This window comes from Pelodiscus sinensis, chromosome 4 (genome assembly GCF_052426305.1).
Source record: "Pelodiscus sinensis isolate ZL-2025 chromosome 4, ASM5242630v1, whole genome shotgun sequence".
NCBI lineage: Eukaryota > Metazoa > Chordata > Testudines > Trionychidae > Pelodiscus > Pelodiscus sinensis.
The window spans coordinates 131,976,206-131,999,620 of NC_143055.1; the positions used below are offsets into that span (position 1 = coordinate 131,976,206).

General features: G+C 46.1%; 1 protein-coding gene and 1 long non-coding RNA gene across 8 annotated transcripts in view; one reads left to right on the forward strand and one right to left on the reverse strand.

The window, feature by feature from the left end:
- SLC20A2 (solute carrier family 20 member 2) overlaps window positions 1-13,499 on the forward strand; it is a 69,833-nt gene extending 56,334 nt beyond the window's left edge. For 5 of the 7 annotated variants that reach the window (XM_075929290.2, XM_006125353.5, XM_006125355.5 and 2 more), the window contains 3 exons: window positions 4,264-4,449; window positions 5,048-5,132; window positions 11,525-13,499. In XM_075929290.2, the coding sequence (XP_075785405.1) occupies window positions 4,264-4,449; window positions 5,048-5,132; window positions 11,525-11,689 (436 nt within the window). In that variant the 3' untranslated portion in view covers window positions 11,690-13,499. Of the gene's footprint in view, window positions 1-4,263; window positions 4,450-5,047; window positions 5,133-5,739; window positions 5,825-11,524 lie in introns of all 7 variants that reach the window. The other 2 variants (XM_025185785.3, XM_014574737.4) reach the window with 2 other exon arrangements.
- LOC142829495 (uncharacterized) overlaps window positions 1-23,415 on the reverse strand; it is a 45,311-nt gene that overhangs the window by 11,639 nt on the left and 10,257 nt on the right. The window lies entirely within an intron of this gene.

The following is a 23,415-nucleotide window of genomic DNA, read 5'->3' on the forward strand; positions in this document are numbered from 1 at the left end:
TGAATGAAGCACGTGATCTGATTTCTCAAAAGCATTGAGCTTCCCCTTCCCTCAGTTGGCAAAAACAGGGGTTCTGCTGAATGCTGAGCTCTTCTGAAAATCGTCCATAGTTTGCTAAAGTGGCCGCTTGTATGAACAGTCCCTTAGAATCATAGAAAAGTAGGGCTGGAAGGGACTTGATACATCAAATCAAGCCTGCTGCAATGAGGCAGGACAGGTGAAACCTTGACCATCCCTGGCAGGTGTTTGTCCAGCCTGTTCTTTAAAAGCCTCCAATTATGGGGATTCCACAACCTCCTTTGGAAGCCTGTTTCAAAGCTTAACTATCTGCATAGTGAGACAGTTTTACCTAATATCTAAGACACATCTTCCTTGCCACAGATTAAACCTGTTACTTCTTGTCTTACTATCAGTGGACATGGCAGACGGGTGACCACAGCCCTCTACAATAGCCTTGAATGTCACTGACGCCTGTCATCAGCTCCTTTCTCACTGTTCTTTTCTCAAGACTGAACATGCCCGGTTTTTAAATCTTTCCTCACAGGTCAGGTTTTCTAAACCTTTTCTCGTTTCTGTTGTTCTTCTCAGGACTCTCTCCAGTGTCCCCACATCTTTCCTAAAATGTGGCACCCAGAAATGGACACACGTGCTCCAGCTGAGGTCTCACCAGTGCCAATTAAAGTGGGACATTTACCTCCAACGCTCCTGTTAATACACCCCAGAAAGACATTAGCCTTTTTTACAACTGCATCACATTAACTCACGTTCAGTTTGTGAGCCATTATAGTCCCCAGATGCTTTTCAGCAGTACTATCAGCTAGCCAGTTATTCCCCATTTTGTAGTTCTGCATTTCATTTTTCCAAGTGAAATATTTTACACTTGATTGAAATTCATCATGTAGAATTCAGAACAATTCTTCTATATGTCATCTTGAATTCTAATCCTAACTTCCTATTCTAATCTCTTCCATTTTAGTCATTAATAAAAATATTGAATAGTACTGGATTCAGGACTAATCCCTTGATAACAGTCTTTTGAGTATTGTCTTTCAGCTGGTTATATATGCACCTTAAAGTAACTTCATCTAGACCACATTTCCAAAGTTTGCTTATGAGACTGTCATGTAGGACTAAGTCGGAAGCCTTACTAAAATCAGGGTTAATCATGTCTACTGCTTCTCCCCTACTTACCAGGCCAGTAACTCTGTCTTCTTCTTTGCACTTAGCTCCTAGGAGAGCCTAGGCCATCGACAATTTCTTTTCAACCCTTTCTGTCTTATGCCACCTTTTCTAATTCTCTGCAGCCTCTGGTGACAGCAAGACTGCAACCCCCTCCGCATATGGTACATTTTCCTCTTCATGGCCCAAGTAGAGCACTATTTCCCCTGATTAAACTTGTACCTTACCTGACTGTACCCATTTTGTCTCACTAATTCCCATGATGTTTAGCTTGTTCATTTCTGTTACTACCTGGGCTGTCTTACCTACCTCCCACATTGTTCACACATTCCAGGTGCCTATTCTAGACATTTTTCTTGCTGAAAGAAGGGGAATTGGCAGTTCAGTATCCTTTTGGGTTTGGCTGCCCTGCGTCTTTGTCCCTTTTTGAGCTGGTTTGCTATTCAAGGTGAAATTGTTGATGTTTTTATAGCCTATGTTTATTTTTACAGGATGGGGTTGCTAGCCCGATGCCTAACCCTCCTTAGTCACCTCTTACGACATGCTTGGAAGGGTACAGAGGTCCTATTCTTACTTCCCCATAGGGCCCGGGAATCTCATGGCATAGTAACTCTGTAAAAGGAGAAAATTAAGTTGGTTTGGCATGATTTGTTGTTAATTTCATTCTGGCTAGTCCTTATAATCCTTTTATGCTCTAGGTGCTTGCAGATTGATTGTTTCATACATGTACTCTATCTTTCCAGGTACCAAAGTTAGGCTACCTAGTCTGTAATTCCCCAGATCTTCCTTGTTCTCCTTTTGAAAGTGAGCTATTGTGTTTGCCCTTTGTCCAATCCTCTGAATCCTCACGTGTCCTCCATGAGTTCTCGAAGATAATTGCTAGAGGTTCCAAGATTGTTTTAGCTAGCTCCTTAATACTAGGTATATTAGGGTGAATTTCATCAGGCCCTGCTGACTTGAGTAAATCCAATTTATCTAAATAATCTTTAAACTATGCTGTCCATATATTGGTTTGCATTCCTTTCCCCTTGTTGTTAATGTTAATTGCATGGAGTATCTAGTTACCATTTCACTTTTTAGTGAAGACCAAAGCAAAATAGGCATTAAACACTCTAGGTTTCTTGATGTCTTCTGTGGTTGGCTTTCCTTCCCCACTGAGTAGAGGACCTTACTTGTCCTCATCTTTCTCTTTTTCCTAAGGTATTCATAGAACTAGGAATGTTAATGGGTAACCGGCTACCTGGTAACCTTTTTCCCTTAGATGTAACCGGTAACTGGTGGCACGGCCGAGCTGGATCAGCCCCCACTCCACCCCCCCCCCCCACACACATCCATGGGATCCCAGTTAACTGGAATTTTACATTCCTTCATGGAACCTCTTCTTATTGCCTTGTATGTCATTTATTTTTCCCCTTTGATTGTCTTTCTACATGCTTCTGCTCGTCTTTGATACGCCTCTTTGGCAATGTGCCCATGTTTCCACTTTCTGAAGGATTCCATTTTTATTTTCTGGTGGCTAAAGAGCTTATATTGGTCTCTCCGTATCTTTCCTTCACATTGGGATAATTTGCTTGTTATGCCTTTAATATTGTCTCCTTGAGAAATTGTCAGCTCTCCTGCACTTCATTTTCCCTTTGATTTTCTAAGGGAAACAGGAGTTTCATTTTTCCTTAGAGAAAATATGAACCATCAGCAGAATAATGCAGGTGTTAAATTGGAGCCAGCCAACATAGCAGATGTAATCTCTTAACAAGACTCTCTGATGTATTGCTAGAAACTGCAGATTTTTCCCTGAATGCTGTCACCATATTCTATAATTCTGACTCTTAAGTCACTGTGAAGAATCCCTAAAGACCACAAAATAACAGCACTGAACTGAGAATTTAGGTGCAGCATTTCATTTAGAGTGTGGCCTCTCCCTTTTTATGTCATTCTGAGTTGATGAGCTGCAGGGCAACATTTCTTATCAGCACTAAAGGCAGCATAAGGCAAAAGAAGGAGATGTTTCAGGGATTGGTACTGCTGATCCTTTCAGATTGCAAGTCAGGAGTGTGTTCAAAGTTGGATTACAAACTGTCTGGTGCCCTGCTCTCACCCAACCTCTGTGCAGAGCTAGGTCCACGGTGTTATGTCAGAACAGCCTGACAGCTGCCTTAACTTGTAATGGCTGTAAATGGCTACAAAAGGTTGATATTGCATACAGAATTTAACACGGTGCAGAGGCACAGCAGCTGTGTCCCAGAATTGCCATTCGTGAGTATTAAAAAATGAGATTTTTAAAACCAATGAATGTGAGGTGGCTTTCTGGTGGTGGTTGAGCCCTCGGGATTGTACTTGCTATCCATTTTCAAGCTTTTCTCTGTGCCCATGAAGGCTAGAAAGCTAAGACTCTGTTAGTCACATGACTACAGCTCTGGAGTCTTGAGGAAAACACACCAAATATTGTTAGACTCACAACTACAGGGATGGGGAATAGCTAAGAGTCCCCTGCGTACACCACTTCTACACCCTCTCTGAGCCAGTAAAACTGGCTCTGGGAGCAGATTCCAAATACCAGTGGTTGTGGGAGAAGGTTATTGAGCTGGTGAAACTCTGTGACCGTGGTATGTAGGACTGCTTATGAATCTGTTTGTTCTCTTCCCACTTCTTTTATTAAATGGATTTAACAGAAAAATTGATTTTAACAAAATTGTGAAGACCCTAGTCATGCATCCACCCAGAGCACTTTTTCATACCTGCAGGGCAGCAGAAGGAGCAGTTGCCTCAGGAACAGATATCTATACAAGGTTATCAACTATCCAACATTTCTGGAAAACTATTTGCATAATAGAAACTTCTGTCAATTTCTGCCATCATGATCAACAATGACATGTAGGCAACAGTGGGATGTGACCCAATTTGTGAGACACTGCAGTCTTCCTTACCAATGACATTCTACAAAACTGTAATCTAGTCCATGCAGTGGGATTAGAGTAATACCACACCCATATTTGGAGAAAAACGAATACATACAACCAAAGTGACTTGCTGAAAACTACTAGCCTCCGTTTTTATAACCTGGCTGTAATTATTTTATTTTCTCAGCAATGCAATTGGTCCTCTGGTGGCTCTCTGGCTTATATACGAACAAGGAGGTGTAATGCAAGAAGCTGCTACTCCCGTCTGGCTGCTGTTTTATGGAGGTGTTGGGATCTGTGTGGGTCTCTGGGTCTGGGGTAGAAGAGTTATCCAGACTATGGGTAAAGACCTCACGCCAATCACACCTTCGAGGTATGTACAAGATTACTAATTTGATTGCCTGAATTTCTAATAGGCTCTAATTTGAGAAATAGCTTCTGTAGTTTTGTTTTTAATTGTGTTGACTGACTGATTTGCTTTTGATTTGATTCTAATTACATCTGTAAATGAATGTGGTACGAGTTTAAATTGTAGAGGTCTAGTTAACAAAAGTACTCTGCTGCTGTCCTCATTAGCATAGGAAACTATTTGAAATTTGGACATAACAAAATCAGCTTTCCCCATGTGCTTCAGAACACTAAAAAATATTAATTTGACTCTTATTTCTGCTCTAATGCATACTAGACCTCTGCTGCTGCTAAGCTAATGACTAATTAAGCCTGATTTGCTTGGCTGTAGAGTAGTAAAACGGCCTGAAGCAGTGAGCTGTGCAACCAGTTTAATGCAGATAACGAGTGTGTATTGTTTCCATTATTCAGTAGTCCATTGTTCTCCTAATGTGATTCTATGACCAAATCATTCAGAGATAAACAATTGAAGAAGATACTGGTAAGACTTTAGCACACTGCATGGTGTCAGTCCAAACTGATACAAAGAGTGACTGTGAAGTGTTTTCTTATGCTTCCTGCAGTGGATTCACTATTGAGTTGGCTTCGGCGTTCACAGTTGTGATAGCTTCCAATGTTGGACTTCCTGTCAGTACTACACACTGCAAGGTATGCTTTTGCCATGTGACTGCACTCATGGCAGTCTGGACTGTACATCTTTACGTTTGCTGCTCAGGTCGCTGTATAATGGCATGATTCAATGCAGGAAAAACTGAAACTGTTCTCTGTAAGGCAAAAAAATCAAACTTAGGCCGAGGCCTGGCCAAGTTCTGTTCTTTCAAAAAATGTTTTACAAAAATGCCATAGAACTGGAAATGTTCACGGTAAAAAAAAAAAAATACATTTTTGATTTTCAGATTAAGAATCCATTGCAACTGGGGTTTACAAGCTTATAGCAACTGGGACATACGAGCTTATAAAGTGTGAACTCAAAAGGCTCTGCCCCAAGAAACCCTTCATAGATGTGTCATCCACAGGTCTCAAGATCACAAGAAAAATTAAACCGTTCCATAATATGCAGAGAGTAGAAGCAGCTGGTCTGCTTTCCTTTGATCATGCCATTTAAGCCTAGATCTGTAGCATTCCTCAGTGTTCAGAGGCTATGACACCTTCCGTTGTTCATACTTCACTGTCTGGATGAGTGCATGGCATGGGATTTCCTTCCTATAATTCTTGTACTACAACGTTTCCACTATCTTTTTTTATTTCTTCACAGTGGATTTTGCATTGAAGTAATGTGTGCGCTAACGGTACTTGTAGCCTCAAATGTGGGTATTCCAATAAGCTCCACTCATTGCAAGGTATTGGAGTTTGCAGTGATATCAATCTATAACCGTCAAATTCTAAGAAATGCTAATTGTTGCATTTTGCCTTCATTATGTTTTGCACCAAATAGATTTTGATGACTCAAACAAAAGATTACATTCAAAAGAACTGCACAAAGGCAAAGTTAGGACTGAGCAATTGCACAAAAGGATGAAAAGTTTAAGGTTCTTACCCTAATGTTAATTTGGCTGTTAGAAATCTGAACAATGTAGTAGGTTGTTAACTATGTTTAGCATCTCATGTTGAGCAGCCCCATTTCTGCACTTTAATTTCTTCACCTGAGCCTTGCACTAAATTAACTTTTCGCATTTGGCGGTTTGTTTAAAATTTTTTTTACAGAGTTTCACCAGTGGGTTGTGCAGAAGTCATATGTGGCGCGAGGGAAATCGCGTACTGTGCACGTGCAACATGTAATGTCCAGACAATTAGCTTAAATCGCTAACCATGGCTAGTAAGAATGCACAATTCCTATTCTGTGAGAAGCTCTGAAATTTAAGAGGAAGATAGTTTTGCAACAGCCAGACCTGTGTCCCTGTGGAGAGATCCAGGAGGGCACAAGAGCCCCTGTGATTCTAGGCACTAACCCCAAAGTGTTTGGAATCTTTTGATTGTCAAGGTACAATATTTGTGAGCCACGCAGGTTCCATGTGCAAGGAGCCTGTTCTAGCAGCAGAGCCATTGGGGTTCATGTGGGTGTCAGAAAGTTACTCTGGAACTAGGCTTTGAATAGAGTTACCTTGTATTTATTCCAATCCATGAAGCCTACAATTTAACATACAGGGGTTTCTGAACAGCTTGTATTTCACGAGACAAGCAGATGTGATTAGCTTGTGAATGCACCAAAATAACAATGAAAAAGGGGTGTTATAAACATCCTCTGTACAGAAGTGTGTCTTTTAGAAAGCATCGCTGTTTCAGGCAGAACTACTTGCGCTACACATTTGTGGTTAAGCAGAGCATATGAAGGCAAACTGTACTGGTTTGAAACCAGTCTGAAGGTAGCTGTCATCAAATATCCACAAATCATTTTAGTTTTTTTCCTTTGAAGTTTTAACTGCTTTCCTAATCTTTAATTCATCAAAATTATTATTAATAAACTAAACTTTCATAGTATTTAGAGCTGGATTGACCAATGCCATCTTTGCTGATATCTTTTTAAATTCCAAGAAAAAACGATTACAAGTTACATCTTGCTTGCATACTAAACCAGGTTACTGTATCAAATTTCAGTCTTATATAATTGGAAATGCAAACTGACAAAAAACATTGTGTGAAGTGTATAATATATGTAGGGCTTCTGAAAGTTGTAACTGATAAAACACCCCAATATCAAAACCAGATGGACAAAAGAAACTGTTTTTTTTAATTCAGTAAACACCAAATATACTTGTATCTAAGGTATTGTCTACAAAGACTAAGTAACATGTAGTGTGATTTCTGAAGTGCACTAATATGATGCACGTTAATTGATTCAGGTAGGACCTCCTGATGCATATGATGATTCACTAGAGTGCTTCAACATAGAGCTGTTTGAGAGCGCACTACATTAAATGTGCTAGGGAACATTACAAATTACTCATTACAATATTTACAAAGAGAGCCTTCAAAGAGCCTCATTTTTGGACACAGAAATGTAGGGCTGGGAGGGACTTCATTAGATCACCTAGGCCAGTCCTGTGCACTCAAAAGCAGGATTAAGTAATTACTAAACCATTCCAGGTGATGTTTGTCTAACCTGTACTTAAAAGCCTTCAATGACAGAGATTTACAACCTCCCTAGGCAATTCATTCCAGTGCTTAACCACCCTGACTGGAGATTAGGAAAAACTTCCTATCTAAACCTCCCATGATGCAATTTAAGTCCGTTGCTTCTTGTCCTATCATCAGAAGTTAAGGAGAATAATTTTTCTCTCTCCTTCTTGTAATACCCTTTTATGTGCTTAAATTATCATGTCCTCTCTCTGTCTTCTCTTCTCCAGATCAAACAAACCCAGTTTTTCCAGTCGTTTGCAAATTGCTTCGTTATTTGCTCCATTAGCTTTCCAGATACTGGTTTATAATTCCCCCGGTTATTCTTATGCCCCTTTTTATAGATGAATATTATATCTGCCCTTTTCAGTGAGTTTTCAAAGATAATGGCTGAGATATTGCCTCAGTCGCTCCTTGAGTATTGCAGGATATATTTCATCTGGCCTGCTGACTTGAAGGCATCTAACTTGTCTAAGGAATTTTCAATTGATTCTTTATTTTAGCCTCAGACCCTAACTTATCATTGGTGTTCGCAGTGTTAGATGTCCAATCCCCCTAACCTTTACGGTGAAAACTGAAACCAAAAAGTCATTTAGCATTTCTTGTCTTTTCCATTTTTGTCCCACCACCTACATTAAGTAACAGGCCTAACCTGTTGTTGATCTCCCACTTGCTTCTAATATATTTGTAGAATGTTTTCTTGTTACCCTTTATATCTCTAGCTAGTTTAATATCATTTTCTGACATTTTTGTCAGGCTCTTTTTTGAGTTTCAATTGCTAAAAAGAAGCCCCCAAAACAGAAGCCTTAAATGTATCATTAAGGAGCTAAGCATCAAAATCCTTTCTAGAATCAGAGGGGTAGCCATGTTAGTCTGAATCTGCAAAAGCGGCGAGGAGTCCTGTGGCACCTTATAGACTAACTGAAGTGTTGGAGCATAAGCTTTCGTGGGCAAAGACCCACTTTGTCAGATGCAAGTCAAATCCTTTCTTGGACAAAGGAGCTATTCAGGAATCTGCTGCTGCTTGTGTTTCTCTTTATTTAGGCTGGTTGTTGCTCTTCCTCTAGACAATTGCAAACTATCTGGGTTAGGGGTTGCCACAGTACTTGCTAGCCCCAGACTAGCATATCAATGATTGATGGGTTTATTCAGACTAAATATTACATAGCTAATGAGTTTCTCTTCAAACAGATTTTTATACCTTATAAAATGAAATCTTCTTTTAACTTACTCCCACAGAGAGAATGCCTGTCTTCATTCTCTCCTAAAACTCCTTAATACACCCGATGGCACTAAAGTCTTCAATCACGGGGAAATTTTTATTAAAAAAAAAATCATCGAATCCTAGAACTGGAAGGGACCTTGAGAGGGCATCAAGTCCAGTCCTCTGCCCTCATGACAGGACCAAGCACCATCTAGATAATCTCCGACAGGTGTCTGTCTAACCTGCTCTTAAATAGCTCCTGTGATGGAGATTCCACAGTCTCCCTAGGCAATTTATTCTAGTGTTTAACTACCCTGACAGGTAGGAATAGGGTTGCCAGGTGTCCGGTTTTGAACTGGATAGTCCAGTTGTTGTGAGCTTTCTGTTCGGGAAACAAATTGAGAAAATATAAATGAGAAAATATACATGTCCGGTATTTTCTACATACAATGTAATGTAGATAGTGATGTAATGTCAGTTGTGTCTGGTATTTTTGTTGAAACCATCTGGCAACCATAGGTAGGAAGTTTTTCCTAATGTCCATCCTAAACCTCCCTTGCTGCAATGTAAGCCCACTGCTTCTTGTCCTATCATCAGAGGCCAAGGAGTTCAATTTTTCTTCAATCAGGGAGATTTTTTGGTCCAGTCTGTTTTCTTTAGTTCAGGCAAAGATACCACACAGAGACAAATTCAGCTGCATTTTGCAATCAATGGAAAGATTCCTACTGACTACAGTGGGACTTGGATTGGTACCTTCTTTTAGGAAGGATTCTCAGCCACAACAGGGTGCCATTCTCGGAAGGTCTCCCCTCGGCCTAGATCATATCCATTCTTTAGGCTTTCGCCCACATGGCAAGACACTCAACCATATACCAAGTTGCTGGTCCCAGCATCCAAGCTTTAGAGAAGGAGGAACTGTTAGCTCTACTCTCTGACCCTGCTTATTTTTCCATATTGCAGTGTTGAGTTTTAAATGCCCTATCAAACGGCCTTTCATGGCTTCCCTCAGGGAATTATTCCCTCATTTGTCTGCAGTTCTTCCCCCCGGCCTCATTTTCCCTTTAATTGTTGAAGAACACTGTTAAGTCTGTGGGATTTCTCTTCCTTCCCCCTTGGGAGGATTTCTTGCTATTTTAAGCATTGGCTTCCATGATTTTATACCAGCTGGGGAGGTCCAGGCTGCTGCACCAGGAGTAGAAAGAAAATATAATTTAGAAAAATTTCCCAGAAATACATGTTTTCACAAACTGTTTCTAAATAGTCTCTCCCTCCCCTCCCCCAAGAAACTTTAATCTCTGTCAATTTATTTAATACTCCATGAAGTGGACTTGTAGCTGGTGAGTCCCCCCCCCTTAACTGAAAATTCAGTGAAGGAAGGCAGAGGGCGAGATGTTAACTGTTTCCCCTGCGGAGTCTTAATCTGATGCTGGAATATATCCGTGACTGCTAGATCCCAGAAAGTCTAGAAGAGAAGAGTTTCCTGTTCCCAGCTAATAAATGCTGTGCTACTATTAATAATGTGTTATGTTCTCAAGTGGCCACATCATTAATTGTGTTACTACTTTGGCCTGAGAAACCTTACAACCCAGTTATTGATCTGGAATCCTGCCGTCACCATCGGGGCAATATTTCCTGATATGAACAAAATCTTCCTCTAATTCATCAGTGCCCATGTGCAATATTGTACTTGCTGGAATAAGTCTCCATTGCTCCAGTAGTTTTAACACTATCACCCAAACAGTAGTATCTACCCAGGAGTTGATCTGCCAGACCTTTCTGCTAACTATTCCTCAGAGTATTTTTCTGTTAACACTTTCTCACCACAATGTCCACTCTGATTGAATACCTTACATCCTCGGGCTGGTCTAGGTCTTTCTAGGAAGGGCTGTGAGCATGGGATTCAAGGAGAGTTGCTTTAGTGAGTGGGTAGCACAGAAGCACAGGTTTTATACTAGATGGAAAACACACTTGGCAGATTGTATAGCTTCTTATTCTTTAGATTTCACTAGCACCCAAAATGTGCAAGGTGTTTAGCCAAACACCAAGGACAACTGAGTCCTTCCACCAAAATGCTCAAAGGCCTCGGTCCTGCAATGAGCCGTGCACAGGAAGGGCATGTCTACACGGGGGAGTTTTTTCAAAATCACTCCCCTTATTTTGAAACAACAAGGCGAGTGTCCACATGATCAACTCTGTTATTTTGAAAGAAGAACTCCTGCTTGTGAAGAGCCATAAGCTTATTTCGAAATAACTGATTTTGAAACAACCTGGTAGAGCAGACCTAGCCTAAGACTCCTGAGCCCATGCAGGACCCATTAAAGTCAATGTGCTTGCTCTGACTAGCTGGAGCTCATTGCAGGATTGGGGCCCAAAATGGCAGAGGCACCTACCACTAGCAGAGTTAATTGCCATTTGAAAGAGATGCCTGAATCTAATTAACCTGGCTTAAAGTTGATACATATACTATGAAAGGCATTTGAGTCAGCTGCTGTTTTTCCCCCCTTCATTTTATTTTATTTTTTACCCCAGCAACATGCAAGTACTAAATTCCAGTCGCCCTTTAACAAAGCTTTGGTCTTCACTGAAGTCCGCAGTATTTTAAGATCTTGGCTACTTATATTGCTGGGTATCAGCTGATTGGCATTGGGTTGGTCATAGAAGTCTCTTGGAGACTTTTCCGCATGAACCGTGTCTCTCCTAATCCTCTTCTCACACTCCTAAGGTTGGTTCAGTGGTGGCAGTTGGCTGGATACGTTCAAAGAAGGCTGTTGACTGGCGTCTGTTCCGCAACATCTTTCTGGCCTGGTTTGTGACAGTTCCCGTTGCTGGCTTGTTCAGTGCTGGAGTCATGGCGATCTTTATGTATGGGATTCTGCCCTATGTCTGAATGCCACTTCCCCACATAACAGGAAGAATAGCCAGAACTATTCTCCCATGTGGGGCGGGGGGAGGGAGGGGGGAAAGGGAAGAGCACCCCGCTAACCTGTCCATGGAAGTGCTAGTCGGCAAGGATTCATCTTCCATATCCAACTTCTTATCTACTGTATATAACAATGTGTCATATTGGTGACATGGTGGTATAATGTGGTGCCGTTCTTATATATTAAAGAAATATATGCATATAGTAGGAAATAGTACCTAAGTTATAATATAAGTGGGGTGAAAATAATTGCCTAGGATTTAATATTTAGTAAAGTTTGTACATAATGTAACATTTCAGTGGCGATTTTTTAATCTTTTGAAGAAGAGTATGGATTGGAAATGTTTCTTGTCTATTTGATACATGATAAAGCGAGGTACAGGATTGCATAATATGAATTTTTTTAAGGTTAAGAGATACTGGAACAAAACAAAATGTGCATTAAGTGCTTTTCGTAAGATAACTTTGTTCATATCAGATTGATCTTTGTGTACAATACTGTATGGCGACTGCTTTTGTACATACTTACAAACAGTAACTTTTTAATGGTGCATTTCCCTTATATATTTTGGATAAGAAAGTTTAGAAAGTACCAAAGAAGCAGGGAAATAGCTTGCCAGAGTTATGTTGTTGTCTACCCATATGTGTACGTTTATGTTCCCACTGCTAATGAAAGGTTGTTTTCACTAAACTACCACCAGCAGAACTGGGATAGTACTGTTTATTTGACTGTAACTAGGAAAAATATTTTACAGTTATGCCTGTACTTGTTATTCTGTATGCTTAACACTACTGTCCATGTGGTTAGTCAACTAACTTCAGTATGTTTTGAATCTGACATACACTAAATATTCATTTTCCATCTTCCCCCACCCCTATCAAATCTAAGCTCAGTGCTGTCATCAGCCTGAACAGGAGCAAGATTAAGCCTTAAGTATCTTCTCCTTCCCCATTAATTCTCTGACACAGAATCTGAGAGCAATGGGTGGGACTCTGTGGGTTGGTGATTCCATGGACTGTACTCATGTAATCATGCACAGAACTTGAGGAAGGGAGGTAATATGTGTGCCTGACCCGTGGGGGTTGGAAAGTAATGGGCCCTACCCCATGAGTGAACTGCTTTCAGGAGTACAGTTGTGTATTTGAAGTTGTTGTATCAGCCTGTGTCATGGATTCCAACACACACTCTAGGGCCAGGTTTGCATGTTGCTAAGTACCCTCCTCCACAGGCAGGCCCCGGTTTGTCAGTGGCACAAGGTACTTGCTTATTGCGACAGAAGCTGTGTCTACACTGCGATCTGAGCTGTGATTGAAGTACAGGCAGACAGACCTGCGTGAGCCTGGCTAAAACCAGAAGTGCAGCTGTGGTGGCCAAGGCCTCAGTGCAAGTTGGGTACAGACTTGCATCCTGAGCTCACTCTGCTGGCTTAGCCATGCTGGAACCATCCTGCCACTTGTGGTGTAGACATGACCTGGGTGGCGAGGGGAGGAGAGGAGCAGAGAGTCTGTGGGGACAGGTGGTTGAGTTGAGATGGTCACTGCAGTGCAGGGGATTTTACATGAAACAAGTATGGGCTAAATCTCAGCCTAGAAGTCTCTTGCTGCCATTCAGCTGAGCTTCCTGCGCTGGGGGTGGAAGATGTGGGCTGATGGAGATGGGAACTTAGTACTGTTTAAATGCTGCTAAAACTTTGACAAACATTCTTGGTACTCTGTTGTGACTTTTCCATTGGTCATTCATACTAAATTTATAATAAAAAGATAAATAGCCCCTGTCGTTGCTTGTTTGCCTGGTGAATTTTTTGAACATTACTCATCTGCGCCAGCCATGAGTGGGAAGGGCACAAGTGCTAAGGGTTTCTTACCGTGGGCTGCTAGAACACACCCTTTGCTTTTGTTCAGATCCTGGTTCCCCTTTGTCCGCTTGAGTCCTTGGCTAGATTTTTGCGACTTGAATAGCAGCAGCTCAGATAAACAGAGCTCTGTGTTGAGCAAACGGCCCCTTCCGTGATTTCTGTTGGTCTGGCAATCCCAAGACCCATCCACCTCTCAGCCTGGTCTGGTGATGGTTCCTGTCGCAAGTGCCAGGGCTCATGCACGTTAAAGTGTCCCCTCGATATGGCCATGCATTCAGCAACTCGGGTTCAGACAGACAGGGTGCCCTAGGGAAGCTACAAACATTTCCAACTTGGTGGTGTCACGCTTCAAGGGAGCTGCCCCTGTATTCCCCCTCCGTGGTCCAGCAAGGACACCCACACTTGTCCTTCTGTCTCGAGCAGAGACTCACATCTCACTCCCTTCTCCCCTGGGTCCTTCCAGGCTATCAATCCTCAGCCTACACTCTGATGTCCCAAGCAAGGCACTGTGCCCAAGCAGAGACCAAAAGTGCGACTGCCCACCATCAGACGGTACCACACAGCATGTCCTAGGGAAGCCACTCTTATTGATAAGGTAAAAGCACTACAGAGGAAACAGTAACTCTAAAAGGAACCCTACGCGTGTGCTAATCAGCTTGCCAGAGCTCGCAGCTCTAACAGGCAGGAATGGGCCTTAAAACCCCCATCCAAGGGGTTTCCTTGTGGTTTCAAGTTCACCACCGCTTCAGCTCAGAACTAGCAGGGTCTTTATTGGGCCTCAGTACTTCCAGCCCCACCATAAGGATTGGGCTTCTCCATGACCAGGTGTCCTGTCTGTTTGCTGGATCAGGAAGAAGGCCTTGAACTATTTATCCCAAACTTTTTGTCTGGTGGCCCCTGGAGAATCCAGGGTGAATGAATCCATGCCCACCTCTCCCGTGGCGGCCTCAAAGGGCTGATCACTGGAGGAATGGCATTAGCCTTCTCCTAGAGGAGCTACGTACAATAACACATGCACAATGGCATGTTTAGTACAAGGGACCCCCAAGGGATTAAACCTCAGTCAGGAAGCTTTACGTTAACTCCACCGGTTTGTCCAGGAGAGTTTGTCACCGATGGAAGCGCGGCTTTCAGTGGTCAAACACTCTGAATGTATATGGAAACGGTAGAGTTTTGGTCTCGAGAGATGGGAATGACGGTGGGTAACTGAGTGACGAAACCATCTAATAGTTCCATGCTCAAGAGAAGACTTAGGAAGGCTGCCGAAAGAATCCTCCATGTTTTATGACTTATTTAAACAAACACCGGTCCAGCGGCCTAGAGCTGAAGGGGCGGCGAGAATACTTTGTGGGGGGGAGAGAGCTGCCAGGGGGTGGCTGGGATTCTGTATATACTGCCATAGCAGGCTTTATACTGATAGACCTGGAGGAGTGTCCAAGCAGCACCATTTCAGAAAGGGGCAGCCTGGGCCCTGGGGGGGGGCGGGGGGTAGATAGAGACGGCAAAGACACCAGGGAACAACCTCGGGGCAAGCTGGAAGATGAGTCCCCAGGGGCCAGCCAGCCAGGGTACAGGAGAGGACATTGGCAGTAAGAAAGACCTGACCTTCCTTGAAGGCATTCTTGAGTCACACAGAGCACCCTCTGCCTGCATGAGCCAGCCACAGGGCACAGAGATGGGCCGTCATCTTTGCTAGTGGCCAGTTCCTAGACTCCGACTTTCAGAACAGACACAGTGCTCTGTACGTGTAGTTCACGCTGAGATTGATTACCAGAGTGACACGGGGCTTCTCACCCTTTCCAGACCACTGCACCTCTTTTAGGAGTCTGATTCGACTTGCATCCCTCCCAGTTTCCCCTCGTTTGAAAACTACTTGCGTACAGAATCAGGCATACAAACACAAGTGAGTCTCAGTGCACAATTACTGGAAAATTGCTTCCTTTCTCTTTTACCATACAATTATCAAATAAATCAATTGGAATGTAAATATGTTTACATTTCAGTGTATAGAGCAGTAGCAACAAGCTACTGTGTGAAATTGTAGCTGGTACTGACTTTGCTAGTGCTTTTTACATCGCCTGTTGTAAAACTAGGCAAATCTCTAGATGAACTGTTGTACCCCCGGAAGATCGCTGTGTACCCCTACTAGAGAGCCACTGAGCGAGACTGTGAACAGCAGCCCATTCCTGTAACCCCTAGACATTCCCGCTGTGCCCCCTGCTGGTTGGTACGAAAAGGCTCACAAGTCACACCTGGTTTGGGTCAGGTTTTCTAAGCTAATTCCAGATACTAATGGGATTTGAGGATTGTTCATTTCTAAACCCGGTGAAGAATCCTGGGCCAGACTATTGGCTGGTGCCCATTAGCCATAGCTCTGCTGAAGCCTATGGGTCACCACAACACTCTATATAAACTCAGACTAGATTGTTGAGACACGTCACCTCTTTGTTCCTGGCCATTCCCAGGATTCCCAGATGGACTCAGCACATGCAAGTGGGCCCAGACTTTCCGAACAGCTCAGCGCTCTGCGTGCCCTTTTAAAAATCCCTCCATGCAGGTATGTAAAGGGGGGGGGCACGTCCTTTTGAAGCTTGAGCCTCGATTATGGATTATGAAAACCTCACCCTGTGTATCCAAAGCCCTCTGCTCCCATGTATCCCTAAGCCCTTCCCTCAATCTGCTGTGACTCCTGTCTGCATCGCCATCAAAATATAATCAATGAACTCAGTCTGCTGGCCTCTGTATAAATAGACAAAGCTCCTACCACAACAGCTGAGGCCAGGGTCGCACTGAAATAAACAGGGTTGAGTGCCAAAGGGGAGTGGTCTGGTTGCTTGTTATCTACTTGTCCCTCCAACACACCTAATCCTGCCAAAGGCCCTTGTTCCAATACACTTGAGATTTTTTTCACAGGTTGCTGCAACACTCACCCAAACAATCCTGCAGTGATGGTGCTTTCTGAGGCTCTCCGCACCTACCAGGCAATAGTACATGTCCCATCGCAGCTTCTAATGGGTGGACCAAAATGGCAAGCTCAGATTGTCCAGTCTCCAAACATGTCGGCATGGAGAATTTTTCTAAAGTTCTTCAGATTTAGGAGCATAAGTTCCATCCAAAGTCAAGGATTCATGCTCCTAAAACCCCCAGACTTCCTGGCAAACTCATCTCTCTGAGCACTGGACATGATGCTCTCAAGGTCCCTTCCGGTTCTAGTATTCTATGAGGCTAGGATCTGAGCACTGGTCTGCCAGCTGCTGCGTGGAGTCTCTGAATTGCTCAGAGAACCCTTCATCTAAACTATTGAAGCAATTGTCCATGGGCCCTTTTATCCCCAACTCAGTTAGGGACCATGTCGTTTTATCTTTCTCAAGTTTGTATATTCAGTTGTCAGTGAAATTAAGCAGCAGGGAATTGGGCTCTGTGCATTTATAGACAGATTTTCAAGAGGGTGCAGGCCCCCCCCCCCCCCACGCCTCGAGGCACCTAACAGAATTGGCCAGATTTTCAAGAGGACTCAGGAGCCAGCAGCTCCTGCTGAGGACAGTCGAGAACCCCCTGTCCGCCCGGCGGAGAGCAATGGGATCTGCTGATGGAACGCAGACGGGCGGAACTGAACCTGGACCCCTGTGCACGAGGCTCTACTGCATGATCCAAAAGCCAGCTGGCACTCAGCTAAGGCTGCAGAGCAAACTCCTCTCTTGCTGCAAGTGGGCTCTGTGCTGCTCCCTGGGACAGTTACCACGCCCAGGTGCGGGTTGCAGAGTCGTTTTGAAACTGGGGTTCAGGATTCCCCTGAAGTGCAGTGCAGCTCTGGGCGAGTCACATTCCTGCTCTGTCTCCCCTTCCTCTCTGGGGAAGAGGCCCGGTGCAGCTGCAATCCACATCATAATCCAAGCTTGTATAAAAGGAGCAACATCCCACGCGCTCTGCAGGTGCTAAGCTGACCGTACGTATTATGTTGGATTTCAACTAATCTCTTCCCCAACAAACAATGGACAGCTTAGTTCAGGAGAATTAGGCAAACAATAGTTCAGTGGAAACTTGCTTAACCAGACCCACTGTGCTGACAAAACACTCCTCGACCAGTTTCATGGCACGTAACAGACGGCCTGAACCCGTGGCCTGGATTCCAGACAGTGGCTTGCTGGGAAAAGTCGAAGCAGGTACAAACCGGTACCATGCACCTGGGACTGCCCTAGCCAAGCAGAGGGCTTAGCTCCTCTGCACTGGCGGATGGACAGGGAGATGTACCGGCATGGGCATGCTGCCCAGTGGGTAGCTTCCTGCAGTAACGCCTCATGTTCCAGTATTGGGAACACCTGCCCCTCCTTGGAACCATGGCCCATCCAGCAAAATACAGAAGAACCGACCAGGCCTGAGGGGCTGGGCGATGCACAGGGGACAGGAGAGGGACGTGTGCTGGCACTCCAGGGCTGTGCTGTGGTTTCGACTGCACTAGCTTGACCGGCGCTGGCGTGGCTCTGTCTGTTCAAGCGGGGCATGACAGCTCCAGCTAGAAGCCCAGACGTACTCGGTGCCTTAAGGCATCCCATCCTCACAGCCGCCTCCTTGCAGCCCAAGGGCAGCGCGGGGCAGTTCCCACCCCAGGAGCAGCTGGCTGCAGTGTGTTCTCGGAGGGGATTTTTAAGCAGCCCCTCCTGCCAGTTTCACCTGAGCTGGCCTGGCAGTGGCCACCCACGCTGACATATGCAAAGCTGCCAGCAATGTTCCTTTTAACCCCCAAGAGCAAGGCAAGTCCCCTCACCTCCCAGCTTCAGCCTGTTTGGCTCAGTGCAGGGGTGAGGTGTGTCCTAGAAGATGGAGTTAAAACCCCCAAACCGAACAGCACACACACTAGGGCCAGGGGTTGTGCAAGCTGTTTGCATTGCAGCCTCTCTCCAGAGCCCCCCTATTTCCCTGCTGCCAGGTTGGGGGGAGTCCCCGTAGCTGCAACAGCACTTCTCCCGCGAGTCAGGTTTCTCGCTCGCTGAAGTGTGCGGCCTGTGGCCCGCTGGCTGGCTGTCACGTGGGACGCACACTTGCTGGGGAGGTATTTTTGAAGCATTCCAAACTAGGTTTGCCTTTGGGAGCGCACCCCTCTGCTCTGGTTACATGGAGAAGCTGCTGTTTATTCCTCCACTCTGCCGGGAGTAATTTTACATTCTTTCCAGGCGCCCTGGCCAGGATTGGATGCCCTCTGTAGCCCTGCTGCTGGTTGTAAAAATATCAGAACACTCCCTGCTCCCCTGCAGCTCAGCTTTTAGAAAGGGCCGTGTCTCAGGGCCGACCCTGCCGTAACCAGGCCTCTGAGGTACTAGCAGCAAGCTAGGGACTAGCAGAGCCTCCAACTTCCCAGGTGACTGCATGTAGACGTTAATGTCCCAGCATTCTGCGCATCGTAGTGTCTCATCTAACCGTGGAGCAGAGAGTGTGCACACACTCCACTGCCCTTCACCAGATGCAACAATAGCTGCTCAGTTGTGCCATCAAGTCTATCCTGGAAGACTGGCCCAAGAGGTAGGTATCTGCTAGGAAAGCAAGCCACATGGGCAAGGGCCTGGCTGGAGACTCAGGAAGTCTGAATCCAGCGCATGGCTCTGCGACAGACTGTGCTGTGTGACTCTGGGCAATTCACTTAGGGGGTTAGATTCCCCAGAGTTTAAAGCCAGAAAGGACCATGCAATCCAGTGTGATTCTCTACCTGTCACAGGCCACTGTCTGTCACTAAACTTGTACAAGAACTTGTCTTTTGGCTACAGCAACTCTTCCAGAAAGGTATCCAGCCTGGAGCTGAAGACATCAAGAGAGAAAAAACCCACCTCCACCCTTGAGATTTGGTTCCAGTAGGTAATTGGCCTTAGTGTTAAAAAGTTGTGACATTTCCATCTTGAATTTGTCTGGCTTCTGCTTCCAGCCCTTTGTTCTTGTTCTGCCTTTTCCCCTTAGTACCCAATTTTCTCCCCAAAAGGTACTGATACCCTAGTCAAGTCACCTCTCCGTTTTCTTCTGGTGAAGGTAAATAGACTGAGCTTTTCAAGTCTCTCGCCGTATTTTTATGGGAATTGTATGCCTGACTTCTGAATGTCTCTCTTGCGGTGCCCCACGTCTGGGGACAACAATAGCCCCTTTTTAATGGCAGGAGACTGCCACTGAAGGGAAATACAACACTCTGAAAATCAGGACACTGACACAGCGAGATTCACGCACTGCTAGTCTGTGGTCAGAGGTGTTTTTTATTTTAAACAAGTCAGCATACTGCTCACTTCCAATTTTCTACCTGCCCAGCCATGCAATGGAGAGAGAAAGCAGCCTCCACCCCTGTCTGACTGGGTTTATTACTGGAGGTTAGCTCCATTGAAGAAATAACACCCGTCCTTAAGACATAAACACTTTTCCTCCCTGCACCAAATCCTAGGCAAAGGAAAGTCGCCGCAGAATGCAAAATGGTCTAGCCAGGGGGAAGTGACTGCTTTGTTTAATGACCCACTCACAAGTTGTTTCTGCATAAGGCTCATACCTCCCAAAGGTTTGACTCAACATGACTGCAGATGCAAAGGTACCCAGCAGATCTTAATATCTGTGCCTTAAAAGAAGCTATACAGTAGATCTGTGAAGGGGGGAAATGGGGTAATTTCCCTTATTTGATTCATTTTGATGCATGAAAGACGCCTCAAAGGGTTTCTGTTTCTCCTGCTTATTTTTTACTTCAAGTAGTTAGGACTTGGAGAGCAGAGAGCTACACCAAGCAAATGAAAGCTGGATGCTTGGGAGGAGACAACATTTTTTAGCCTGATTGTTCCGCTTGGTTGTTAATATCGAACACAAGGAAATGTCTGACCCACACTTGAGAGGAAAGAGGTCTTTGCTGAAACTTCAACATCCCCTTCTCTTCCATAAAGGGTGAGAAACATTTCATGAGAAACCTTCTACCAGACCTCTCCCCTCCAAGGAGAATTCCAGCAAAACCAGGGCACAGGCATTTAACAAACTTAAGGTTAAAAAAATTAAAACAGAACACAACAAAAAACTCAACCGTTTAAGAAGGATAATCATGTAGTCAAGACTTTGCCACAGACTTCCTGTGACCTTTGGCAACTCTCCTTGATCTTGTCTGTGGTAGGAGAACTTCCTAAACATTTTGTACTGTTGCCATCATTAACAATGGGAACCCTAGTGTAGACAAAGCAAGGCCTACACGAATCTCTTGCAGCCACAGTAGCATTGAACACTGATTCGACTTGCTCTAGAATTTTTTAGAAACCAACCCTAGTATTTGGACAAAGCTTTAGTCTCAATGCCCCATCTGTAAAAATGAGGCCATAATCCTTCTGCCTTCCACCCTTTTGTCTACTTAGCTCATACTCATCAGGAGAGGGACTTGGGTCGTCCAAGTGTGTGTACAGCACCTAGCACAATGGGGGCCCGGGGGTGTCACAAAAGCAAAACATTAACCTGTTAGAACTTCTCCAAACATCACAAAGTAGCCGAAGCGTCCATTACAACGTTCTATCGGTCACCTTCTCCAAACCTGCTTCCTTTGTGAATGTCCATTTACAGACAGCACGTGGATTTTCAAAGGCCTGGAGCACAATGAGGCACTTTGAGACTCTCTCTCAAAGCCCCAAGTCCAGTATTCCAAAGAGCTCAGCTCGCACTGGCCAGCTCACTGGAGCGGCCGGGTGCTGCAAGGGCCCTAGGAAGACACAGCTGAAATCCTGACAGTATCACCCAGGAGCCATGGTAGAGGCTCCGGCCTGGAGTGGGAGGGCTGGCTAAGGCGAGGAAGAACAGCTCCACTCCCAGCAGATGCTCCCTGCAGTAAGAGTGCCCGTATTAGACGTTGCAAAGACAGACAGCTCCCTTCCAGAGCCCAACCGCTCCGGAAGCGCCAGACTCTCCAGCCCTCTCCCAGTCGGCACAGGCCCTGGGACTTTGGCTCGTGTCTGAGGGGGTCAGGACAGTGCTATGAACAGTTGCAGAATTTCTGCCGGCTGCTGGCACCTGCCTCCTTTCTCCACCAGAGCTCGCTGCTGCCCCAGCTGAGCTGCACGTGCCTTCCCTCCAGGCCATGGGAAGGAGCCGCTCTAGGGCAGAAATTTAGCCTGGGCCCTTTCCGCACGAGTCCAGAGGCTGCTGCGCTGATACTTGGCAGGAGGGGGACGCGTGTGCAGCTGGGGATGCAGCTGTCAGCGAGGCAGCGAGAGCCAGGGGCAGGCAGCCAGAGGGCTCACGAATCTCTTGTCGTTCTGCCCTGTAGGGGAAGGGACGGAGGCAGGAGTCCCAGGGGAGAACAGTCACACAGAAGAACCTGGGCCTCTCACCTCCTCCACTGTTGTCCCACAGCAAAGCTAATGGCTCCTGAGCCTTTGCCCAGGACTTGCCATTAGGGTTACCAGGTAGCTTCACAAAAAATACAGGATACACTTGATCTCGGGGGAGGGGGGGAACGGCACCGCCCGGGAGGGGAGCAGAGCTGGCCAGGAGGATGTGTGTGTGGGGGGGAAACCAGCTGGCGGGGGTGTGGGGGTGGGGACAGCAGGGCTGGCTAGGGGAGATTGGGGGGAGGCCGTCGGGGGCAGCAGGGCTGGCCAGGGGAAATGGGGGGAGGACCAGCCGACGGAAGCAGGGCTGGCCACGGGGGAGAGCGGGGGGAGAGAATCGGCCAGTGGGACTGACCCGGGCGCGCACTGATCCCAGGTCGCTACCCGTCCCATGCCCGGGCCCGGCGAAGCTCGAGTGAGTCCGGCCCCGGGGATTCCCCGCCCCCCAGCGTAGTTGTGTACTGCCTGGCTGGTAGATACATCACGCAGAGTGAGCATGACGACCAGCCAGGCAGTTTGCAAATACGTACTGATGCTCCTCATAATAAAACTGACCTAATTAGAAAATACTGGCCATTTTATATGTATTTTCTTAATTTTTTTCCCCAGACAGACCCCTCAAATACCAGAGTGTCCAGTTCAAAAGCGGACACCTGGCAACCCTACTTGCCATACTTGTCTAGGCAGGAGGGGAATGTTCCCAGGCGCTGTTCTCTCACGGCTAGCTAACAGTGAGGCCCACAGGCCCTCCAGAGGCCAGTGGCGGAGATAAGCCGGCCATTGGCAGGAAGAACCGCAGACACACACGTTCCAAGCCCGCCAGTCACATCCCGCTCACAGGGTAATGGGAAGCAGGCGAGGGCCTCTCTCGCCAGGCGCGGCGATGGGCCTGCGTGTGGAGACGTTCCCAGAGGGGGCGGGCTCCCCAGCCCCCCAGGGTCTGTCCAGGTCAGGCGCTGCTCTGTGCAAAGGAGGGTCCCAGAGAGCGGGAGGCGGGGCCGCGACCTCTGCGAGCTGCCTGTGGTAAGTGGTGATTTGGGCAACACCCCCCTCCTGTTGGGAGCCTGTCCCCCTTTCCCAGCCTGCCTCAGCCAGGGGGCGCCTGCCACGGAGCACCCCTACCCCATGGCTAGCGTTGCTGCTGGGTACCAGTCGCCCCATCCGGAGCTCCACGCAGCAGGCAGAGACACCTAGTGGCTACCTGATGTACTGCACGTAACCTGGCTCTTGCTTTCCTGGGGGCCTGCCCCCATCCACGTCGGGGGGTCCTGTGTGGGCCTCAGCAGCAGCCTGGCGTACAGGGAGGCTGGGCAGCAGCAGGGATCCCTGCTCCGGGGGGCAGGCTCGCTGTGTTCAAGGGACATGGGGCAGTGGGGAGGGAAGGGCTACAGGCAGCACTCACTGCAAGCCATTGGAAACAAGCCTCAGAGCCAAGAGCCGCGGAGCGAGGCTTCAGCCTCAGACAACCCGTTCCCTTGCCTCACCGTGCGGTGCCCTGCCGGAGGAGCGGTCCAGA